General features: G+C 37.7%; 1 protein-coding gene across 10 annotated transcripts in view; it reads left to right on the top strand.

The window, feature by feature from the left end:
- Positions 1 to 19,998, top strand: part of LOC144605008 (triple functional domain protein) — a 329,272-nt gene that overhangs the window by 265,619 nt on the left and 43,655 nt on the right. For 8 of the 10 annotated variants that reach the window (XR_013548803.1, XR_013548805.1, XM_078420037.1 and 5 more), the window contains 10 exons: positions 4,248 to 4,543; positions 6,798 to 6,968; positions 8,294 to 8,389; positions 9,205 to 9,359; positions 10,186 to 10,252; positions 13,525 to 13,628; positions 15,207 to 15,276; positions 16,499 to 16,588; positions 17,174 to 17,266; positions 17,660 to 17,710. Coding sequence is in view for 8 of the 10 variants with exons in the window: in XM_078420037.1 (XP_078276163.1) it covers positions 4,248 to 4,543; positions 6,798 to 6,968; positions 8,294 to 8,389; positions 9,205 to 9,359; positions 10,186 to 10,252; positions 13,525 to 13,628; positions 15,207 to 15,276; positions 16,499 to 16,588; positions 17,174 to 17,266; positions 17,660 to 17,710 (1,193 nt within the window). In the remaining 2 variants the exon portion in view is untranslated. Of the gene's footprint in view, positions 1 to 4,247; positions 4,544 to 6,797; positions 6,969 to 7,556; positions 8,046 to 8,293; positions 8,390 to 9,204; positions 9,360 to 10,185; positions 10,253 to 13,524; positions 13,629 to 15,206; positions 15,277 to 16,498; positions 16,589 to 17,173; positions 17,267 to 17,659; positions 17,711 to 19,998 lie in introns of those variants that run through there. The other 2 variants (XM_078420095.1, XM_078420088.1) reach the window with 1 other exon arrangement.

Here is a 19,998-nt window from a genome sequence, read left to right as displayed (position 1 = left end):
TACTGGCTCACTTATCTTCATTGATGATAGAACTGCTGACAGTAGTAGCATAATGAATTCTGAAGTGTATAGACACATCCTATCTGCTCAAGTTCAAACAAATGCCTCAAAACTCATTGTCCAGCGGTTCATTCTACAGGAAGGCAATGATCCCAAACATACTGCTAAAGCAGCAAATAAGTTTTTCAAAGCTAAAAAATGGTCAATTCTTGAGTGGCCAAGTCAATCACCCGATCTGAACGCAATTGAGCATGCCTTTTATATGCTGAAGAGAAAACTGAAGGGGGACTAGCCTCCAAAACAAGCATGCTAAAGATGGCTGCAATGCAGGCTTGGCAGAGCATCACCAGAGAACACACCCAGCAACTGATGATGTCCATGAATCGCAAACTTCAAGCAATTGCATGCAAAGGATATAGGCAATATAGACAATAGATAATAGGTGCAGGAGTAGGCCATTCAGCCCTTTGAGCCAGCACCGCCATTCAATGTGATCATGACTGATCATTCACAATCAGTACCCTGTTCCTGCCTCACCCCCCCCCCCCCCCCATACCCCCTGACTCCTCTATCTTTAAGAGCTCTCTCTTGAAAGCATCCAGAGAATTGGCCTCCACTGCCTTCTGAGGCAGAGAATTCCACAGATTTACAACTCCCTGAAAAAGTATGCAACAAAATACTAAACATGACTACTTTCATTTACATGACATTGCTGCGGCCCAAACATTATGGTGCCCTGAAATGGGGGTACTATGTATAAACACTGCTGTGATTTTTACATGGTGAAACCAAAATGTATGAAAATGGCCTTTTTTTAAATCTGACAATGTGCACTTTAACCACATGTGATTTTTTTTCTATGACAAATCTCAAATTTGTGGAGTACAGAGGCAAATAAATAAATGATGGGTCTTTGTCCCAAACATTATGGAGGGCAATGTATATAAAATGATGAGAGGCATAGATAGTGTAGACAGCTAGAACCTTTTTCTGAGGGTGGAAATGTCAAAGACTAGATGGCATAACTTTAAGGTTAAAGTGGCAAAATTTAAAGGCAAGTTTTCTTACAGAGAGATGTGGGAAATAGAGGGATATGGATCATGTGCAGACAGAGGCTAGTTTAAGTTGGCATTATGTTCAGCATGGATGTTGTGGGCCAAAGAGCCTGTGCTCTACTGTTCTTTGTTCTCTAAGTTTCATTCCTTTAAAAATTGCATGGTTTTAAAGTCATGAAGTTCGGAATAATAACATTGTTCCATGTAGTATACAAAATAATGATTGGTACACACACAAAGAAGTTGGGAGTATGAAAAAATACAATGTTTTTTCCAACTTCTTTGGTCCAAGTTTCTTTATTTTGTATACTACGTTGAACAAAATTATTCAGAATCAATATTGTTTGTTTTCTCATCTGCTGTTTCAGAAAATTCTTCAATCTGACTGGTGCCCCGATGTTGCATGCCACACGTCTCCTACAGATGCCACCAAATTCAAAGTCACTTCTGAATAGAGAAAATACTCTGTGTTGAATCTTTATGGTCACATTTTATTTTCATTTATTCAGAAGTAATTGTTGTCACTAGCTCGTTGATGAGGTTCAAATATTTCCCCTAATTAGTGTGTGTATTGTTCATTTCATTATTTCATCTTTCTAAACAAAAATCAATACTCAAAGGGCATATGTTGAAAGACTGGAGTGACTAGGCTTGTATATGCTGGAATTTAGAAGGATGAGAGGGGATCTTATTGAAACATATAAGATTATTAAAGGATTGGACACGTTTGTTCCCAATGTTCGGGGAGTCCAGAACCAGGGGCCACAGTTTAAGAATATGGGGTAGGCCATTTAGAACGGAGATGAGGAAATGTAAAAGTTCAGATGTGATGAATAAATAATGGTCATGTTAATTGATTGTGCTCAAGAACAGTGAAAGTTATGGTTAGTGTTAGATGTTCATGTGCTTAATTTTTTATAAAGTACTCTAAGATGATGTGTAATCGGTGTTCAAAAAGTTAAAATGTGGAACAAATCTGGACTTTGTATGAACCATGACTTCATCAAATTGCGGCTGAAGGACTGAACAACCAGATGTGGAAGGGAGGCAACACTCATGGCTTTGGAACTTACTTTTACCACCCTCCTTTCACTTAAATAGACCCAGCTGTATGTTGTCACTGAATCTCTGACCTGATGCATAATTGAAAATCAGGCACAAATAAAATAGATGTCTGCTGCTGTCACAATAAATCATTTCTGAAATTATGTACCAAACAAGTTCATGGTCTATATTAACAAAGTAACTTGTAAAGGAGTGCCATGCTTATAACTAATTTAGTTTTGAATATTGGCAATTGGAGCAAACATTTCAAGCAAGCAATAAAAAAGAAGCTTTAATAAAATATCACTTTTAAACGTTTGCATTTGGATTGTAAGCAAATATTTGGTCATGGTGTTCTTCAGAATTAGTTTCAAAGAAGAAAAAAAAGTGAAAATAAACACAGTGATGTCAGGGTTACAAATCAAATGAAATGTTCTCTTTCTGTAGCTAAATAGTTGTCAACTTTCCTTGTAAATTTGTGCGTCTGTTGATTATTCTCTTTTCTGAAAAATGAATTGCATGCATTCATGTTCTGAATTTAATGAAATATGAAGACTATCCAGGTATTTAGATTTACAATGGGATAATGATGGAACTCCCCCAGTAGAGATATAAGTAAAATCACTTGAAAAATCAAATAACAACAAAACTTAGAAATCTGCAGTTAAATTTCTCGGGGGGGAAAAGGAATGGTTGTTATTTTAACCTTTCTCGTATTCAGATATTGATTAGTTTTCTCTGAGACTTACTTTCCATCTGTCATCTTTACAACAAGTAAGGGAACAAAACTTCCACTCTTGCTGTGTTAATCCACTTTATTCTATCTTGTACCTCACTAAATAGTTTTTGCTCTTATTATTTTTAAATGTTTTAGTCATCCCTATTAAGAATGAAGAGGGAGATGTATTGAATAATTATTATGCAAAGTTTTGACCACAATCATGTATGTAGTGACATACTGATCAGGAAAATCATTCGATGATATCAATCTAGCAGTAATATGTTTTCAAAGTAACCAACATATTGAACGAATATTAAAGAGCTGCTTGCAATTAATGAACTAAAAAATACATTTTAAGCTTCAAGGCAGGGTACATAATCTGCTGTGAATGTCATACTTTGCTATTCGTTGTTAAGAGTATTTCAGTTGCAGCATGACTGAGTTGACAAGTCACCTGCATCAAATTGTTTGAGCACAATTGATTGAAATGGCACCATCCATCATATTGCACAACACAGTTGCAGAGCTGAGTAGGGCAGTCATAGTAGGTTCCCATAAAGCTGCCATTGACTCATCTTAGTACTGAAAGAAATCCACCAATACTGCCAGTGGACCAATGACAGCCACCTATTTCTATGTGATTTTGAATGTCAAGTGCACCGTTTGTTATGAAACTGCTGGTTGTGAATGCCACAACAGTGAGAAACTCTTAATATTGTGTGTCAATAACAACTTGCAATACCTGAAGGATACTCTCAGGGCATACATAGAATTATTTTGTTCAATAAATAATGACACGTAAAAAAAAAATTAGATCTTGTTTTAACCCATTTATTCCCACGATACATTGCTTTGTACAAAAACAAAAGATGTAAAAGGACTATTGAATCACTTTCTTTCCTTGCAAAACCCGAATACTTTATTCTATCATTCAACTTGGTCAACTCCGTTGTAGAGGAATGCCCAATGTAAACTTGCAACTCCTGTATCCAGTAGATTTTTATCATTAGAGACCGATTCCCAATCTGACCTTTCTGTCCTGGGCCTCCTCCATTGTCAGAGTGAGGCCCAGTGCAGATTGGAGGAACAGCACCTCATATTTCACTTGGGTAGTTTACACCCCAGTGGTATGAACATTGACTTCTATAACTTCAGATAGTGCCTGCTTTCCCTCTCTATCCCCTCCCCCTTCCCAGTTCTCCCACTGGTCTTCTTGTCTCCGACTACATTCTAACTTTGTCCCGCCCCCTCCCCTGACATCAGTCTGAAGAAGGGTCTCGACCCGAAATGTCACCCATTCCTTCTCTCCCGAGATGTTGCCTGACCCGCTGAGTTACTCCAGCATTTTGTGTCTACCTTCGATTTAAACCAGCATCTGCAATTTTTTTCCTAAATTAAAGATCTTTACCATTTGTGCTTTCTTCCAGATTCACTTTCAGTATCCAGCAACGATGCAAGTCCTCCTGCCTCAGTGACCTCACTTCAGCCTCACTCTGTAAGTACAACTCAAAGTTCACCAGGCCCAAAGCGCCCAGGTAATACTCTGAGGAAGTGGCTCACCAGTCCTGTAAGGCGTCTCAGCAGTGGAAAAGCAGATGGTCATGTTAAGAAACTGGCCCACAAACACAAAAAGAGCAGGGATGTCCGAAAAAGTGCTGATACTGGAACTCAGAAGGACTCTGAAGAGAATGCAGCTACACCCCAGGAAGAAACAGTGGATGAGGTGAGTGACTGATCTTAAAATTATGGTGAAACATTGCACAATATACAGAGGTTAAGAGTAAAAACAATTTAAAAAACCCAGAAGCTCAAAAGTAATTAGACTCTTCTTTCTAAAGCTGAATAATTTCTTAAATAGCAGAGTCACATTTGCGACTCCACAACCTGCAAGAACTATTCCAGAATCGACAGAATTTTAGAAGATGAAAATCGGAATATCCTATATCTCCAACCACCACACTCAAAATGCTAGGATGTAGATGTTGAGCTTTTGGGGATTTATCAGATTTCAAGATGATTAATTTATTTAATAGTATTTTTTAAACTAATACTGATTTCTTTTTTTTCTGCATTTGCACTGGAACCTGGTTCTCCAGTATTTCTGGGAAGTTTTCTGTGGCTTCTTCCATGAAGAGAGACACAAAGTATTTGTTTAATTCCTCTGTCATTATGTTTTCCCCATTATAAATTCTCCAGCCTCTGTCTAAAAGGGATCATATTTACCCTTGCTGTTCTTTCCCTTTTGACATCTTGAGAGAAGGTCCTCGTCTGTCTTTTGTTTCTTGCTAGTTTACTATTGTATCCCGTTTTACTCTTCTTGATCATTATTTGCTGGATTCTAAGTTGCTCTCAAGAATCAGTCAGTCCTTTTCCTGGTAACTTTACCATACATAACTCTGTTCATAACATTGTTTACCATGCAGCTTATTTTCGATTTGACTGTCAATCCCAAAACCAGAGTCATTTATAAGTACAGGGAATGGTTGTGCCTCTAAATGGATCCTAGCAGGATACTAGAAGTTGCATCCAGACAATTTGAATACCAGTCCATTATTCCTTCTCTCTGTCTCATGCCACTTGGACAGTTTCCTAGTCAAGTCAATAAGTTGTCTTCAAACACATGAGCTTCAGTGTCAGCCAACAGTCAAATGTGAGGTACTTTATGATATGCTTTCTTTATAAATAACATCCGTAAAAAATCTCTAGTTACTACTTTTTAAAGTTTTTTTTAGACAATCAATAATCACATTGACTTTCGCTTAAGTCAATGAGTGTTATGCATCACCTTTCTGAAGTGAGGTACAAGATAGAATAAAGTGAATTTAGTGAGGTACAAGATAGAATAAAGTGAATTTTATAAATTATACTTCAAAGATCTGAAATGCTTTTAACTACTTGTGAAATCAAGGTGTAAACTATCTGGTCCTGAGGATTGTCACTCATTATGACATTTTTTTTCATTGCTGATATATGCACATTTGTTGTGTAAACCCCTTCCAACTTGGTATTCACTTTCTCAAGATAATCATGAATTTATCATTTTTCTCTACCGAGAAAGCTGATTCTAACTAAGAACACACAGAAAACTGATGACAATTTATCTATCTTTATTTATAATGAATGATCTCTTACTCTCTTGCTATCCACTTTGCTGCTGTAACACTGTAAATTTCCCCGGTATGGGATGAATAAAGGAATATATTATTATTATTATTATTAACTAAAAATTTCCACACATCTACCATTTCATTTTCATGCACAATTTTAACGTCAATTTATTTCTAAGCCACCTGACCTTTGTTTTCTCAACTCTACATCTGTGTGGTTCCACATGGCCCTTGATTCCCCAAACTTTCAAAAATATAGCTATCTCTTCATTATTTACTTCCAGTGAACCCACCTCTACAAACTCTGCGGTAGAGAATTCCAGAGATTCATCACTCTGAAACAAAATTCTTACACAATCAGTTTTAAGATATTCTGGGCACTGAACCATTACATTTCTAAGAGGAGGAGATAAGATAGTTAAAAGTATCTAGATTTCCAGAAGATAAAAAGATGTGATAGAGAATATCAGTTTTTAAATGCAGCAGAATCCAGCAAAGGTGTGGATGTAATATGGCTCCATTAGCAAGAACAAATAAAAGAGACAAAGGATTCCAATTTTCTCCACTAAAATTGGAACATACCAGTGCTTACATAATTGAAGACATATTTAGGCATTTTCAGCTTTAATTATCAGAGATTCATCCTGAGCATGCACTCTACATGTTGTGCTGTGCTTTTGAAATGAGGTCCTGTTGGGCAAGGAACTGAATTTCAGAAGTGGAATGCAACACACTACTGCTGTTGTATTGCACACTTACCATGACCAATTCAAGGATGAATCCCTCCCTGCTTTCATTAATTATCGCAATAGTTAGGATTCCCTTGATGAACCACCGGGGTTTATTGGTGTTGATGTTTTACCACTACAGAGGGGACGAAATGAAGGACTCAGCAGCGGCACACTTTCAAAATCATCATCTTCAGGAATGCAGAGCTGTGGGGAAGAAGAAGGTGAAGAGGGGGCAGATGCTGTGCCTCTTCCCCCTCCAATGGCAATTCAGCAACACAGTCTTCTCCAGCCTGATTCCCAGGATGACAAGGTAAGACATTGCATCCTCCAAATTTATATAACAAAAGGCTAATTGTAACATTTCTGAGGTAAACCTAATGGACGGTTCCTTCAAAAATTAAAGATTCTAATTTACCTATTTGATGTTAAAGATTTTCTAAATCTTCACAAATTTAAGGTGAAGTAAATGAAATATTTGTATTGATATTAGTAAAACAATTGAAAAGTACCTTTTGAATTTATTTTTTAATCCATGCAAATACATTGGAGAATTCCACTTCAAAATAAACTTCCCATCAGAAATATAATTGTCAATTTATTGAGAATACATTGCTTACTTTCATAGTGAATATTCAATGTTTAAATTGTTTCAGAACAATTAAAGAGGATATTATTTTTATTGTATGTAACATTGGAATTTAAATCAGCAGTTTTGCATTTGTGATAGATCTATTCCCTAATTATTTAGTTTGCTTGGAACTTCACTGAAGTTTGTAGTTACAGAAGAATTTTTAAATTGTGTTAACATTTTGCTTGAAATCTTTCATTATGTGAAAAGATAACTTCTATGCAGTAACTAATTGATTTGTTTTCTCTTTTTTAATGTACTCTCTCACAGCATTATGTTGATTTATGTTTGGTCTCTGTATTTTCTCAGTTCCCTTATCTTTCCATTTAAATCATTATGCTTCCTCTGTCTTGACCTTTCTGTTGAATTGCTTTTCATGTTCCTAAGCTACTTTGGCTAAATGTTGTGTGAAGCTTGCTGTCCGCAAGCTTAACCATATCAATCTTTTTTTTAAATAAAAAAAAGAATTAATGTTGAAAGTTGTTTATTGTGCTTAACGAACCCTGTTTGACAAGTATCCTTGTTTTATTATAAGCCATCATGTGGAAATTCAGTCTGTTGTGCACCCTAATGGTACATGAAGCACATAAAAACCATGTACTTACACTTTACTCTGATTGGCGAAGTTTCCCTACCCAGAGATCCTTACTGTTGGTTCCCACAATATTCTGCCAGCTGCATGCACTTTTGTACAACTAGACATAAGTTGACGTCAGATTGCTTTTGAGGCCAGAGATCTCCTAAATTCCTGCAGTCCTGGGTCTGGAAACAAATCCATACATCCGAATGTACTTTGAGGATGCCTCAGAAATGGTGAGCCTTGCCCCCTTTAAGAAAATGTAAATCTCAACAAATGTTTTGGAGAAATACCTGGATGTCCTTTACTGATGATTAATTGCAGTATTTTAATAATGTTTTGTTTAGTTTTTATTTCTTTAACTATCATAGCAAGTGTCCCAAAAGAAAGAGTATTCCTTTAGTGAACTTTCTCCCTATTTTTCTCTTAGGCATCCTCACGCTTATCAGTACGCCCCACCAGTTCAGAGACACCCAGTGCAGCAGAGCTTGTTAGTGCTATTGAGGAACTCGTGAAAAGTAAAATGGTAAGAGGGCTACTTATTTATTGTCACAGATTAAAATTAATTCAGCTTCTCTCCGATATATTCCCTGTGAATGTCTAATCCTACACTGTAGCAATGTTCAGTGCTACAATGTATATCTTTATTTCTTAATGTAAAAAAGTTGAGCACCAGTTTAGAATTAATAGTGTAAATTTATTTCGAATGAAATTGACCATTCAAGTAAATGGAACACTTTTCAGTGATTAGCATCCATTGTAGCATTAAACCTGGTGTCAGATAGAGTATAGCCAGAAGGCAAGTAACCTTTCATGATTGTCTCCCAATAATATGCTTCCACTCTGACCAGGTCATGTTAAGTATTTCTCTTGCAAATTATTCTATGTGTAGTGAGAGTGTGACTCTCTATTTCAGCATTTCCTCCAGTTAACAGGAAGTGGCAAACTGCTCTTTTGCCTATAAGGGATGACTAACATGACTTTTTAGTCAGGGTTGCATTCAAATTCAGGGTAACGTTTAAAAGGCTGCCAGCACAACTTCACTAACTTGATTCAGTGTCCAATGGTTCATGGTTGCTGAATTGGAATGGTAGAAATCCCTTGATACTTGCACCATTGCACAACCTTCACACGTTTAAGAAGGCAACCACAACCTTCTCAAGGACAAAGTACACAAGTACTTCAGGTTGTTTACATTCAGTTAGAAACAGCTGTATATTAGAAATATAATGTTGTAAATAAAGTAACAACAATCGAACAGACAGTTGGAATTAATTTTTTTGTATTACAATGACTAAAAATTGTTAATTGTTTTCTCATGCATTCAAAAATAACTTGCAGGCTCTGGAGGATCGCCCAACGTCCCTCTCAGTAGATCAAGCAGACAGCAGCAGTCCATCTTTCAACCCATCTGATAACTCTTTACTGTGTACTTCCTCCTCCTCTCCCATTGATGAAATGGAAGAAAGGAAATCGAGTTCCTTGAAAAGGCGCCAGTAAGTAATTCCTCCATTAACAGCAATGTATTTTTCATTTAGTTTGGATTGGCAAATATATTTCAGTGAAATTTTCTTCAAACTATAATTCATTTGGACAGAATATGTCATTACTTTGTAAGTTTAATTGAAGGTTAAATTATACATAAATTGGATACGTTATGATTTACAATAATAGGTAGGTTTGGAAGTATTGAAGTGATCATTTGTCTTTGACTAGGATTATTCCTAAAATTAAAGTAAATGTACTTGTAAGTGTTTTCTAATGTTTTATATTTCTAAATATATTTAAATGCTTAATTACATAATTATGTTTTAATAGATTTTTTTATTGTGTCTTGTGTTTTGCTGAATGTTATGCTGAGGAAAAAGGCTTAATAAACCTGCAAAGTAATTTTGACAGCAGTGCTCACTATTTCCATTGCTATTCAGGACCTGTCTAAGGGACTGAATTGCAGCTCAGTGTGCGGTAAGTTACAAAGTAGGATCACGAGCACTGCGTTGCTCCTCAATGCTGGCTGGCTGTGATATGGGCCAGATACAGTCCATAAGACATTTACTGTGCTTCACAGACACATTTACATAGTTGTATTCAAGAGAGAGTCAGATATAGCTCTTAGGGCTAACGGATTCAAGGGACATGGGGAGAAAGCAGGAACAGGTTACTGATTTTGGACGAGCAGCCATGATCATATTGAATGTCGGTGCTGGCTCGAAGGGCCGAATGGCCTACTCCACCTATTTTCTATGTTTCTATATGAGATGCTGTTCTTCAGACAAAATGATATATTTTTTAAAGCATCATCTAATAACTTTCTTCTTGTAGCTATGTATTACAGGAGTTGGTTGAAACTGAGCGTGATTATGTGAGGGACCTGGGATGCGTGGTCGAGGTGGGTTTGCATGTAATTCATGACAAATGTCCAGTATTATGCACTTACTCTGTGTAGTTAAAGAATTGAAATAGCCATATTTTGAAAGTAGCAGATAGAGTCATAGAGTGATACAGCGTGGAAACAGACTCTTCGGCCCAACTTGCCCACACTGGCCAACATGTCCATGCTAGATTAGTCCCACCTGCTAGTGTTTGGTCCAAATCCCTCCAAACCTGCCCTGTCCATGTACCTGTCTAACTGTTTCATAAACGTTGGGATAGTCCCTGCCTCAACTACCTCCTCTGACAGCTTGTTCCATACCCCCACCACCCTTTGTGTAAAAAAGGTACCCCTCAGATTCCTTTTTAATCGGGTGCCAGAGGTTATGGGGAGAAGGCAGGAGAATGAGATTAGGATTGAGATATAAAGCAGCCATGATTGAATGGCAGTGTAGACTTGATGGGCCGAATGGCTTAATTCTGCTCCTATCACATGACCTTATGACTTTATACACCTCTATAAGATCACTCCTCATCCTCCTGCACTCCAAGGAATAGAGTCCCAGCCAACTCAACCTCTCCCTTTAGCTCCGACCCTCTAGTCCTGGCAGCATCCTCGTAAATCTTCTCTGAACCCTTTCCAGCGAGACAACATCTTTCCTAAAACATGGTGCCCAGAACTGAACACAATACTCTAAATGCGGCCTCACCAATGTCTAATACAACTGCAACATGACCTCCCAACTTCTATACTCAATACTCTGACTGATAAATGCCAAAAGCCCTTTTGACCACCTTATCTACCTGCGACTCAACCTTCAAGGAACCATGCACCTGCACTCCTAGTTCTCTGGTCAACAACGTTCCCCAGAGCCCTACCATTCACTGTGTAGTTCCTGCCCATGTTAGACTGCCCAAAATGCAACACCTCACATTTCGCTGTAATAAATTCCATCAACCATTCCTCAGCCCACTTGGCCAATCGATCAAGATCCTGCTGTAATTTTTCACAACTATTTTCACTATCTGCAAAACCACCTACCTTTGTATCATCAGCAAACTTGCTAATCTTGCCATGTATGTTCTCATCCAAATCATTGATATAGATTCTACTATATTAGGAATCATTATATTAGGAATTTGAACTTTTGTGGTGGTAAGTGTGCTGGACACATGTCAACTTAATCCTGAATATATCATCAAATGGAAATTTCATGCCAGTGGCTTTGCTTTGTAAACCCTGTTCCATAACTACATTTGGTACATTAGTACTTACTTTGTACTAAAATTCAAATGCATAATTCTGCTGGTTGAGCCAGATGCACTATTTAACCAATGGGAAATATTGGGATTTTTCTTTATTTATTTCAAAGACAGTATGTGTTTGTTTCACACCATTGTATAAAGCATGTCGAAAATGTATTATTGCCATGTATGACAACATCAATATATCATCAGTGTGAGCTGTTATTTATTTAGTTTTTCTGGGATCTGGGCATCTCTTGGAGGAGCAGCATCAGTTGTCAATCCTGACTTGGCCTTGAGGAGGTGGTGACGAGCCACCTTATTCAATCACTGCACTCCTCCAAATTGCTTTGTCTTAAATTTATTCTTGCTAATCTTAGATATCTCTACAATTGGCAATCTCTTAGCCTCCTCTTCTCCAACTAAATCAAGCTTGGCAAATTCAGTCTCTCCTCAAAACTGAAACATCCCATCTCGGGCAACATCCTGGCGACTCTTCCTCTGCACCCTCTGCAGTGCAATTACATCCTTCCTATTGTGTGGCAGCCAAAACTGCACACGTATTCCAGCCATGAATAGACTAGTCTGGAGCGGACTAAATGGGCCATATACACTAATAATGCTCCTATGTCTAATGGTCTGTGGCTTATTCTGTGTTCTATAAAGTAGTTCCCAGACATCCTTGCACTTATAGATCATGCTGGAGCTTATGAACGCATGCATCCAGCATGTTCTTCACTACCCTATCTACCTGTGTTACCGCCTTTAAGGATCTGCAGTACTCCCAGTGACCTGACCATTCTTGGTATATTCCTAGTACTCTTATTTGACCCCCCCTCAGAATACATCACTTCACATTTATCAGAATTAAATTCCATCTGCCATGCCCTGCTTGACCTACCAGCTGATCAATATTTATTCTGTAGGGGCAGACTACCTCCCACACTTGCCACCAATTTTCATATCAACTGTAAGCTTATTAATCATACATCCCTACATTGACATCTAAGTTTTTAATGTGTATAACAAATAAGGTTGCCGATCCCTGTGGAACACCACAGATACCCAGCCTCTGTCTGGTACCTATAGCCCTGTATATTTTGGACTAGTCCAGTTAAACTTCAAAATGACTCCCAAAATATTGATCGGAGAAGATTTGATGATGGTGATACTATTGCCTTTTAAAGGTAGATGGTTAGATTCTCTGATGTTGCAAATGTATATCTGGTAATTTTGTGGAGTGCCTGTTACATGCTACTTTCAGATCATTTTTAGTTCTTGTCTCTTTCAAGCATGGACTTAATTTAAAATAGAATTGAATTAAAATAGAATTGCAATAATAAATAAACATTCTAACTGCTGATTCTGTGATGGAGAAAAGGTCATTGATAAAGCAACTGCAGGTGTTTAGTTTTAAGACTGCCCTGAAGAACACCTGCAGCAATGTTCAGTGGCTGGGATAGTCGGCCTCCAACCATAATATGTGAGGTACATTCGCAACCTTTGGAGTGTTCTTTCTGACGTTTATTTACTTTAGTTTTATTGGAGATCCTTGAAGCCAATCTAGGTCTCGACCCGAAACGTCACCCATTCCTTCTCTCCTGAGATGCTGCCTGACCTGCTGAGTTACTCCAGCATTTTGTGAATAAATACCTTTGATTTGTACCAGCATCTGCAGTTATTTTCCTAGATCAATCTTGATGTCAGGGGAAGTCATTCTCACTAACATCTAGAATTTAGCACTTTGGTGTATGTTTGTATCATGGGTGTGATAAAGTCAGGAGTCCAGTGGTCCTGGCGAAGCCGGAACTGGACATTGGTGAGCAGGTTATTACTGGATAAGTGCCACTTGAAAGCATTGTTACCAACACCTTTCATTACTTTACTAATGATTGAGAGCAGATATGAAGAAGGTTCTCGACCCATCTGCAGTTCCTTCTTACACATAATAAATGCAGCATTAGTTATAGATGCTGCAATTGTGGCACGTAAATGTGCATATTTATCATGTGAAAGGCATAAACATAACAGAATTATTTTTTTCAGGGTTACATAGCCGTGATGAAAGAAGATGGTGTCCCCGATGACATGAAGGGGAAAGACAAGATTGTATTTGGTAACATACATCAGATCTACGACTGGCACAGAGAGTATGTAAAATTATTATTTTGCCTTTCTTTGAGCTGAAAGTGAGTGATGTTAAACTGTTGGGAAAAATTTGAAGTAGTTGTCTGCATCATTTCCCGGTCAAGTCAAAGCAGCCAGTTTGTAAGGACACTGTATTATTCATATTTGGATCCAATATCCACAGTCTGTACAGAATCAGATTTTGTTGTATACCAAAACTTCAAATATTTAGTGATTCTTCTCCAAGCAATGGAAAATCTGATTTGCAGCCAAGCCAAGGTACATTGGGAAGTTTTGAAAATGTTTGTATAATTTCATTTGTGGTTTTTCATCCTGATTTATAAAATGTGGATCTTCTTGCACTGTTGGAAGCAATTAAATTCAGACAAATTGGGATCCAGAAAGGAAGTAGATATGGCTGATTTCCTCACTCATGGTATTGTCATGGTATTTTGTGCCTATTCTCATCATTCCAGTTTCTTGCTATATCTCTGTGATCTTGCCTGTTTCAAATTATTTTCTACATTTTCCTTTGTATTTCCCCATGGTGATTTAGTTCTATATAAAGATATTTCAGATAAATTCTTCTCTCTTTTTTATGACTACTTTAAATCGACAAATTCAAATTTTTGATTCAATCGTTAGAACAGTCTTTGTCTTTCCTCAATCATTCTGCCATAAAATACTTTAGTGATGACAGATAATTGTAATTAAAAGAGAATAACGAGTGAGTTAATGGTGAGAAAAATTAAATTCAACTTTTGGAACTAAACAGTAACGTGATCTCTCTAGAAACATTTTGGATCTACCTTATTTCTTACCCAAACCGAAGCAGAGGATAAACTAACCACTTCCTTGACCTTCAGACTAGCTAGTTTTACTTTGACGATGAGGAAGCTTTTAGAATCAATAATCAGAAAAAAAATAGAGGAAATTGGAGACATTTAAGTTAATAAAGTAAAGCAGGTGCAGTTTGTAAAAAGGTAAAAGCTGATGTTTTTTTTCAATAAGGTGCTGAGCAAGATGCAGTGGATGTTGACCATAAAGATTTAGAGCAAGCATTTGACCAAGTCAAACAAAAGACTGGTTGAAAAATTGAGCCTCATTGTTTATAAGGGTTCTGTAGCAAAAGAGATAAAAGAATTGGCTTAAGAACAGAAAACTTATAGCTCTGATGTGAATGTTTTTCAGTCTCTAGGACTGTGGTGTCAGAGGATCAGAGCTGGAACCGTGATTTTTGATGTACCTGCACCTCACTGCAGTTGTGCATTTGACGATAAACTTGATATGACTTGACGTGATTACAAAGCTAAAGGCTCATCTGAGGAGATCTAGGGTTGTTTACAAAAGATTCAAGGGTATGGTCTAATACTCTGAGACAAAATTAATAACTGAATCTGGCTATTGAATTTCAGCAAGTTACTTTGGTCTTTGCGCTATTATGTAAAGCTTAGTCGGAATAATAATAATTCATTGTATAATGTGCCTGTAAAGCTGCAACACATAACTTTCATTGTTCCAGTTCATATCCATTGCATATGACAAATAAGCACTCTTGACCTTGTTCTGATTTATTTTTTTATTATATTTTTTATCATTAGCTTCTTTCTTGGTGAGTTGGAGAAGTGCCTTGAGGATCCTGATAAACTAGCTTCGCTCTTTGTCAAACATGTGAGTTACAATTTTATTTCCTCCTCATTTTTATTTACCTTAGAAAAATTTAATTGCAGAATTTCAGCCTTCACATCCACAGTTCTGTACCTCTGCTAATAATAAAGCAGAACATTTTAAAAGACAAATCACATTTTACCAACAAGCCAGGCTTTTGAGTGTATTACAGTAAACCCTTGTTATAACAGATCATGGTGTCCGTTATAGCTGATTGCCCTATATAACCGAGTAATAGATTATGATTGCACAAGTGATAGAAACAAAGAACTGCAGATGCTGGTTAATATACAAAAGGACACCAAGTGCTGGAGTAACTTAGCGGGTCAGACAGCATCTCTAGGGAACATGGATAGGTGATGTTTCAGGCCAAGACCCTTCTTCAGATTCTTAGTCTGGAACTGGGTCTGGAATCCAGGAAGCTGCGTGGCCAGCGTGGCGATAGTAGGTCCGTCATGGAAGCAGCCGGGGAGGCAATGCGGGCCGGGCTTGGTGGTGAAGGTCGGCAGGACTGTTCTGGAAATGGCTGGGATGGTGGTGCAGGTTCGTGGCAGCTTGGGGGGTCCTGGGGGTGGTGAACGTTGGCACTGTGTCTCTCAGCACGCTGTGGGTCTCAGCCTCACAGTGGTCTGGTGCGTGGCACAATTGACCGGTGGGTCACCTATCCATGCTCTCCAGAAATGTCGCCTATCCATGCTCTCCAGAAATGCTGCCTGACCCGCTGTTACTCCAGTATTTTGTGTCATTGCACGTGTCGATCGATGCAGTGCCGTGTCAATTTCTATGGCCTCCCTCAGTGTAACCAAAGGCCTGAGATCTTAAAAAGACAATGGTGTCTGACTACTGTGGGGTCGCTCCGTCCACTATAACCTAAATCCGTTATGAAGAGGTCCATAATAACGAGGGTAGATGGTAACTCAAATTTCACTGTACTTAATTGGTACATGTGACAATTAAATTGAATCTTGAATCGTGTATTGGCGTCCAATAATAAATGTAACAAATTTTCTAAAGAAAGCATTGTTCTAAAGAAAGTCTTTTCTAATATGCAGCAGAACAAACCTAATGTGTATAGTTCCACAAATAATTAATACAAACACAAATAGCAGCATGTTAAGCAACTGAAAATATTTCTTCAAATTAGGAAAGTTAAGGAATAAGTAATTTTGTTTTTTCATTAAAAGTGGATTTACAGTATTGTTTTTTTTCTATTTCAATTAAAAAGGAAAGAAGACTGCACATGTATATAGTTTACTGTCAAAATAAACCCAAATCTGAGTACATTGTGTCTGAATATCTTGACACTTATTTCGAGGTGAGAATTTTGGATATATTGTTTTGAGTTTTGAGAAAAGATCATAGATGTGAATGTTAAAATATGAAACTGCAGAAGTTGAACAATCCCAAATTTACTGTAGTAATCTTGTATAAAGCATGAGAAACACCTTTATTGTATGTAATCTGGTATGAAATATTATGGTTTATATATTGAATCAAAACACCTCACAATTTTGAGATGATAATATCTATAATTTTTGTTTACGATTGTCATGTCCAGGCAATATTTTTCCTGCCACTTTCGGTGATGCTCTGAGTAACTCAGAAGCATTTAAGCAGCTTCAATGTGCATGTTCTTTAGATATTTATAATACCCAATATTATAATTTAATTTTAAAGTGAAAATTATATTTTTCAAAGGCTGCAAATATTACATGGTATTGTCGTGATTGTTTTACTTTCTTCTGTAATTACTTTTGAGATACTGAAGATAGTTGGCCAGAGGGTGTTGAATGTTATAGAACCCAGGTGGAAATGATTAGCATGCGAGTATAATATAACTTTATATTTATTACATCGATGTTTAGGAAAAAAATGTGTTAATGTTAATTTTAATGTCAAGGATGTAAAACAGAGGCTTGGTCATCGACTACAATTGACTGACCTGCTAATCAAACCAGTGCAGCGTATAATGAAATACCAACTCCTGCTGAAGGTAGGCTCTTCAATGGAAACCTGGAATTAAAGAATTATTACTGAGTGTGCACTATATTTTACATCCTTGCCAATGTATTCTAGCACTTGATACAGTTTGACAACATGTATGTGTATAATGTTAACTAATAGACTTTGATGATAGTTCATTCATAGGTTTGCAGGAATCCTCTTATATTTAACTGCATTAATTTAAATGTGTAAAATAACTGAATATATTTAAGTAATTGACAATAAAAATAATAAGTTATGCAATCTGCTTTTGTGAATGCGAAAGCTGTCAATAATATAAAATTTATTCGAAAACCAAGTAATTTGAGGATATTCATTCCAAGGAAGGTTTTCTGGTTTATTAGAAATATGTTAGCTAATCCTATTTCTTTTCAATATGCAGGACTTCCTTAAATACTCCAGGAAGGCTGCTGCAGATACAACAGAGCTAGAGGTATTGTTCAATCACACCAGTGACAAAAATTAATAATTATTGTATAATGGAAGCAGTATCAATATATATCCCTAAAATGTATAGTATGACGAGATTAAATTAAACATTTGACCTATGGAGCAATTATCCGCTAAAAATTCAACAGTTCTGCACTGAATGGTCAGCACTGACCTTTTTTTTACATAAGTTGAGGTCTCTTATGCAAACATGTACATAACTGGAAGCCCCAAATGTCTGTACAGCTAACTGCCACTGTACACCAAAATTGGTGGAGTGTAAACCCTGATGGTTTATCAGTAAATCGCAGGAGGAATTCTGCCTGGTGAAACTGTGCCAGATCAGACCTGACAAAAGAGCAAGTATTCATTTGAGTGAAGCAGAATACTGATAAAAAGAAAGCTAAGTAAAAAAATAAATTATATTTATTTTATTTAATTGGATTAATTTAAATCTATTTAATTGTTTTTTGTTTTTTTAAATGTTTGTTTTGAATTATTAAGAGTTTTAAGGTGCAGTATTATAATAGTTTTCAGAATGTTTGTGAACGTTAGATATGGCAATGCCTACATTGGCATAGTGGTTAAATTATTGGACTAGCTCGTGGAGTTCCAGGTCATTTATCAGCGTTCAAAACCATGGCAGCTGGGAAATTTAAAGTTAAATAAATCCTGAATATAAAATCTAGTAAGAGCAACTGGAACTTTCAGATTAATTTAAAAACCATCTCCTTCCATGTTGAGGGGAGACATACAAACAATATCAGTCGCTTGCCTAGTTAACTCCAGTTATGTTTTGATATATTCATTCACTATTAGCTTCGGAAAGTGTACAAGGAAACTGGCTAAATGCAGGCAGTCTGAAGCTGAATTTTAATTATCAATAGTAGAGCTATTATCAGAGTCTTCAGAACATCCTAGTGAGGGAAGGCGATCAACCTGAAGTCGTGCACGTGGGCACGAATGACGTCGGGCGGAAGAGGAAGGAGGTGCTACAGCGGGAGTTTAGAGAGTTAGGAAAAAGACTGAGAAGTAGGACGTCGAAGGTGGTTATCTCTGGACTGCTGCCGGTACCTCGTGCTGGTGAGGCCAGGAACAGAGAGATAGAGGGTATGAATTTATGGCTGAGGGGCTGGTGCAGAGAGCAGGGATTTAGATTTCTGGACCACTGGGATCTCTTCTGGGCTAGGGGTGACTTGTACAAAAGGGACGGGTTACATCTTAACAGCAGGGGGACAAACATTCTGGCAGGCAGGTTTGCTAGTGCGACACCTGTGGCTTTAAACTAAGTAGTGGGGGGGAGGGGTTAACAAATTGTGAAGATGAGGTTAAAGGGAATACAGGAGATATTGTAGAAGACTCTCGGAAGAATGGGAACAGAAGTTCTAGAGGGGAAAAGAGATTAAGGGCAGGGCCATTTGTGACCGATGTGAGAGGGGAGGTAAATACAGAAGTTAAAGTGTTGTACTTAAATGCGCGTAGTATAAAAAATAAAGTGGATGAGCTTGAGGCTTAGTTAGTCATGGGCAAGTACGATGTTGTAGGGATCACTGAGACATGGCTACAAGAGGACCAGGGCTGGGAACTGAATATTCAGGGGTACACAACGTATAGAAAAGACAGACAGGTGGACAGAGGGGGTGGGGTTGCTCTGCTGGTAAGGAATGATATTCATTCCCTTGCAAGGGGTGACATAGAATCAGGAGATGTTGAATCAGTATGGATAGAAATGAGGAATTGTAAGGGTAAAAAGACCCTAATGGGAGTTATCTATAGGCCCCCAAACAGTAGCCTCGACATAGGGTGCAAGTTGAATCAGGAGATAAAATTGGCGTGTCACAAATGTAATGCTACGGTGGTTATGGGAGATTTCAACATGCAGGTAGACTGGGAAAATCAGGTTGGAAATGGACCCCAGGAAAGAGAGTTTGTAGAGTGCGTTCGAGATGGATTCTTAGAACAGCTTGTACTGGAGCCTACCAGGGAGAAAGCAATTCTGGATTTAGTGTTGTGTAATGATCCTGATCTGATAAGGGGACTAGAGGTAAAAGAGCCATTAGGAGGCAGTGATCACAACATGATAAGTTTTACTCTGCAAATGGAAAGGCAGAAGGGAAAATCGGAAGTGTCAGTATTACAGTATAGCAAAGGGGATTACAGAGGCATGAGGCGGGAGCTGGCCAAAATTGACTGGAAGGAGGCCCTAGCAGGGAAGACGGTAGAACAGCAATGGCAGGTATTCCTGGGAATAATGCAGAGGTTGCAGGATCAATTTATCCCAAAGAGGCGGAA

This window comes from Rhinoraja longicauda, chromosome 2 (assembly GCF_053455715.1).
Source record: "Rhinoraja longicauda isolate Sanriku21f chromosome 2, sRhiLon1.1, whole genome shotgun sequence".
Taxonomy (NCBI): Eukaryota; Metazoa; Chordata; class Chondrichthyes; order Rajiformes; family Arhynchobatidae; genus Rhinoraja; species Rhinoraja longicauda.
Note: the sequence above shows the minus strand (reverse complement) of the source record. Positions and strands in the feature narration are given on the sequence as shown.